This window comes from Brassica napus, chromosome C7 (assembly GCF_020379485.1).
Source record: "Brassica napus cultivar Da-Ae chromosome C7, Da-Ae, whole genome shotgun sequence".
In the NCBI taxonomy this organism is placed as follows: domain Eukaryota; kingdom Viridiplantae; phylum Streptophyta; class Magnoliopsida; order Brassicales; family Brassicaceae; genus Brassica; species Brassica napus.
The window spans coordinates 26,211,945-26,217,437 of record NC_063450.1 but is presented as its reverse complement, the minus strand read 5'-3'; the positions used below and the strand labels follow the sequence as shown (position 1 = coordinate 26,217,437).

The following is a 5,493-nucleotide window of genomic DNA, read 5'->3' as shown; positions in this document are numbered from 1 at the left end:
CTCTTGTTTATGCGTTCATTATTCCACATAATAGCACCACAATGAACACAAGTGTATGTTGGGTCACCCTCATCAACATAATCTGGTACATTATAAGAATGTAGGTTAGGAAAATATACTTTTAAAAAATTACAAATTAACTTAAGTGAAAACTAACCATCTTCTTTGGCCTTTACTGGCTTAACTTTTGTCTTCACCTCAGAAAAGGTCTTTTTAAACATTGCTGCCAGAAAACTAACTCGGTCAGATTGATTGTCTTTCTCTGGTTCTAACGCAATAGGTTGACCGTCATCTGTATTATCAGTTTCACCGCTTTCCTGACTACTACAATCAAATTGTAGATCATCATATTCATCCATGTTGCCTAGTAGATCTGCAAAATACATGAAACAGTTATTGTTGAAGTTCTTGTAGACCTGAAATATAAGCTTAATCAAGGTAATACCTTCATTCACCGGATCTACTTTTGAACCTTCTTTTCCTAACATTCCTGAATCCTTAGGCGTATCTCTGTTTTTTTGAGTTTGGCATTTTAGGATTTGGAGTGTTTTGTTTTCCAAATGTGAGCTGACTTGAACATGATCCAGTGTTGGTAGCGGAGATGCCTACATAATAGAACTCATATTCTAACCTTTGCTTATATAATGAAGTTAAAAACGTTTTGGCATAATTGCAGACAATTTTTGCCTCTATTTCAATGACTATATACCTTTTTGTATATGACTCCTTTTCTTCAGATTAGCGCTATCATTGTTTGATTTGTCAGAAAAAAACTACAACAAATACAAATTAATATGTGAGTCGAATGGTAAAAATAACATAGTTTATGAGCATAGGCATAGCATCGAATATAAAACAACCTCGTTTGTTTTTAGGTTCTTACATAGTCACTGTAACTCGCGGTTGAGATATTGATTCAATATTTTGACTGGTAATATCATTCAATAGTCTTGCAAAAACAGTTCTCAAGGGGACATCTTTTGATTGGGAAGAAAAATGTCTTTGTTTAGAATCAGACTGTGAACGTTTTTTATGACCATAAACTCCAAGGGGAGGAAGATGCTTTCTTTTCATCCTGCAAATATCAAGGCCAGGACGCAGAAAACTCTTTGTCTATAAATACTATGAATTGAAAATTTATCACGAATCAAACATTGCTTATATTAAGAGGATTATCAGAATCACCTTAACAAAAGTTGGATAGGTTTAGAATTTTTCAGTGACTGCTGCGCCCATTCTATTTCTATAATGAAATGTTAATCTCAGTGCTTACAGTCACGAAATATTTTGAAGACAGAAAAAGAGCGGGATGATTCTAAATCAATATGAGAATTAGTTAAGATTCTTTACAACATTTGGTAGTATAATATCTCTTTACATCATCTGAATATTTTATTGCAGTTACAATATTTTAGATTCTCAAATATATTAACCGATAAATTTAGAGTATTATATAACATTGTTTTAAACATTTTAGAGTACTAACAACACTAAGTGGGATATTCTAAATTTGCAGGACAGTTAACGTGTCTAACATGAAGGTCAGCGGAGAAAATTGTGAAGTCATAAGGGCAACGAACAACACTTTCCTTCCAAGTAAGTATTTATTTAACGTTCAATGCAAATAGGTTCAAGACATACTTAGTTGTTCGGATATTTTGTCATTGTTGAGTATATATAAAATGAATCACATATTTATAAAAACTAAGCTTTATTTCATTAAAAACTTATAAATTAAATAAAACTCATCGTACTTGGAAGGAAAATAACAACAAAATGAAAAGAGAAACTGGAAAACCACTTATTCTTAAAAATTGAAAAACATGGAAGTGACAATAAGATGCAACTTTGAACTTCAAGCACACGCAACCTTCAACTACTCCACAACAACCTTTTCAACCTTGATAATCTTTGAGCACTGTTTTTTTGAAGTAGAAGAAAGGTCTTCAATTTCATTGTCAACTTTACGTTTTGAAAGTGGAGTTGAGGATAAACAGGTGTTATCTTCACTGTCAATGGTGATGAAAGATACCTAAAACAAAAAAGCATACAACATTATTAAGGTCACCAATATAGATATGTTTTAAGAATATAAAAAACATACAAAACTTATAAACCTGTCCTGATGAACGATCAGATGAAACACCATTAGTCAATGTATCTTCAGAATTGTCATCGTCAGACTCTGATATTATTTCATCAGCAGACCAAGTTTTCCCAATGTTACATATGTGGGATCCATAGTCAACATTGTCTTTGCCCACATAGACACCAAACATCAAAGTCTTCCCAATCAGATCAGTAATAGCGTTAAGCAAATCTTCAGGATCCTCAACCTAATAAAAAATATACAAACAAATTTTAAGATCGACAAATATAGAATCCTAATATAATTGTGAACATACACCTCTTCTAGAGAACCATCTAAAAGAACTTCAGCACTTACTCCCAAAATGGGTTCAACAGTAGTATCAAGTAACATCACCTTAGTTTCACCAGTGTCATCCTTTATTAGGAGATGGAGTTTAAACCTAATAGAAAAATTTAAATTAGTTCAGTAATTAAGATCGTGAGCATTAGTGATTCAAGATAAAGATACATACTTTGGAGCAACATTGGTGACTGACTGCTTGCATGTAACCACAATACCACAGATGTTTCACAGGCACCAATTCTTTATTAGTAATGTTGGTCACCTTTTTGTAGTGGCACTTAACACAACCAAAATAATACCATGCCCAGTCTGTGTCTATTGCATAGACAGTTGCCTTGACAATGCATTTATCATACTACAAAAATATCAGTACTGTTAGTAAGGTGTACCAAAAAGGTCAATAATTTAAAGTCAATTCTCAAAAAAATACCTCAGTTACCATAATGATATCCAAAATTGTTCTTTCTGGGTAAAGAGACCATTTATCTGGTTGGCGTTTGTTTCCCTTTGGTTTGACAACCTCACGACAACCAGTTGTGAGAGCAAGCTCATTATTTTGCTCATTATTTGGCATCCTAAATGCATAATAAAATGTTTGCATAAAGACTTATGTAATATATATTTTAAACGGTTATAAATGATTAGAATATAACTTAAAATCTTAGATAATCTTGCACATCAAATTCAGGTGGATTAATCACAACAGTTGAAGTGTCAAATGCATTAGTTATCTGGACTTGTCCTACAACAAACAAAATAAATAATTCAAAATGAATAATAATTATATTATAAACAAACTAAATTGGTTTAATCAGTGTAGTAGAGATCTTACCCTTGTAAACATTTATTTTTGCAAATCTTAGCAACATAGGAAGTTTTCGTTCACTTGACCAACTTTGTAAGCATAATAAAGTTGTTCAGCAAAACGACCCCAAAGATAACACGCTATTTGTTGATCACTGATAACAGATAAAAAAAAAAAATAGTAAACACAAGTTCTGGATACAAAACTGAATGTCTATTTGTAAAAGATCATAGTAACATACTCAGTATCTCTCAAAGTAAGTTCCAGCTTCTTTGTTTCTTTAGTTTGCACTGCCACAACTTGCAAATCTCCATTATCAATTGGCTGACCAATAACATCTACAACAATATTTAAGAATCGCTATATTAGCTCATATTAAAAGAAGCATATATTTATTCTTTATAGTTTTTACGACTTACCAATAAGGAAATTTGAATCAAGACTCCCCGTTCGTGATTTCGGGAAAACTGGTTAATGACAAAAAAAAAATCATCATTTTTCAGGGAAGACTCAGTCACGTTGGAGTTGCTTAGGATGGACATCTTGTATTCATGGCTCGTTGGACGGTACTTTCCGCCAGCTGGGGTCACGGCAAAATTCTCAATGAACCTCCATGCTCCAATCTGCAATTTCTTAACACGAGCAAGGAAGAGTTTCTTGCAGGTACAATGAATCTTAACACCCTACATTATAAGAACGCATTAAATTTAGGTTTAGAGAATATGTAAAAGCTTTGTGAAACATAACGGTAACAAATAGACACTTACTGTCTTATCTGCTAGTATGAACTGAACAGAGTCTCCACCAGTGTAATTCGAATGTTGTGTCCATGAATGCAGAACCTTTACTTCAACCTTCCATGTTGTTTTGAATGGTTTGACATGGTTCAGCAAAGATACTCGGTCTGATGTAACGATAGACATTTTCGTGAGTGTATTTTTGCGGTGAGGTATAGAAAAATGAGGTGAATGAAGATGTTTTATAGTGATTTGGTTATAAAATTAGGTTTAATGGTATTGATAAAAATATTCAGAATTCAAAAAAAGAAATAGATATATAGCATATTCCGATTTTCATATTTTTTAGGAACTGTTAAAGGTAGTTTAGATATTCAGTTTTGGTTTGCAAGTCACATTAGATTAATGGGTATTGCGAAGATATTAGGAACTGTTAAAGGTAGTTTAGATATTCAGTTTTGGTTTGCAGGTCACGTTAGATTAATGGGTATTGCGAAGATATTCTGAATTCCAAAAATGAAATAGATATATAGCATATTTCGGTAATCCTATTTTGTTGGATTTGTTTGCAAGACACGTTAGTTTAGATTTTCTAAAATCTCCCTATTGATGTGGTTAGTGTTGTAAAAGAATGGGGAATTCTGTGTGTTTTATTAATGAATAATACATCCCTTTATATAAGGGTTACAAAGGAGTTTAAATGGAAATACATAAATGGAAAGATTACAAATCATAAACCAACAAGGAATAGTAAAACTAGTAATATGGAAACCCTAAGTCGGCTGCCTCTCTCTCCTTAGTCGGCCGCCTCTCTCTCTTCTCTCTCTCTAGGGTTTCGGCCATGTCTTTCTAGGTATGGGCCGGTTATGGGTCATCCACTTAATGATTTATAACACTCCCCCTTGGATGCCATAACCATACATGATTGTAATACGCTTAATGTTGCCTCATTAAAACCTTATCAGGAAAACCCAGTGGGACAAAACCATGATGAAGGAAAAAGAGTACAACACGTACTACTCCCCCTGATGTGAACCTCAGTGGAGATTCTTTAGTCTACGCATCTGATGCGTGAGCTTCCTGAACGTGCAGGTAGGAAGTAAACAAATTGGCCAAGTTTATTATTGAACCGTAATTGGACCACTTCGACCTCTCTGGTCTTTTCTCATGTCTTCTGACATCGTGTGTGCAAGGTCAAGAAGTGAACCTTTGCTGTCGACTTGTCTATACTTTTGTCGGACAGACTAAACATACTTATGGACAATATACTAAGTATGGTACCATGAATTTATAATTTCAGGTCGTAAACCTAAGATCCGGTGTATCTTCTATACACGGATGTGTACCAATGTCTTTGTCCATTGATCTTTCTTTATTATCATCATCAGCCATATTCTATTCTAATTGATTCATGTTGAGTCATAGATCTCAACCACACAAGCCCACGGATACTCTCTTTGGCTATTATGATTGGTGACGATGATAAAGTGTGGACTATATGAACTTCTCCTTCTTCA

The 5,493-nt window shown here is 33.7% G+C and overlaps 1 protein-coding gene across 1 annotated transcript; it reads right to left on the bottom strand.

Annotated features, from left to right (window-relative positions):
- Positions 1–1,876: 1,876 nt before the first annotated feature.
- Positions 1,877–4,162, bottom strand: LOC106399054. Its single transcript, XM_013839532.1, has 8 exons — positions 4,007–4,162; positions 3,758–3,922; positions 3,481–3,563; positions 2,874–3,009; positions 2,650–2,789; positions 2,447–2,531; positions 2,118–2,336; positions 1,877–2,032 (listed from the first exon to the last, which is right to left on the bottom strand). The coding sequence occupies exons 1-8, from the start codon at positions 4,160–4,162 to the stop codon at positions 1,877–1,879; spliced, it is 1,140 nt and encodes a 379-aa protein (XP_013694986.1).
- Positions 4,163–5,493: the final 1,331 nt, after the last annotated feature.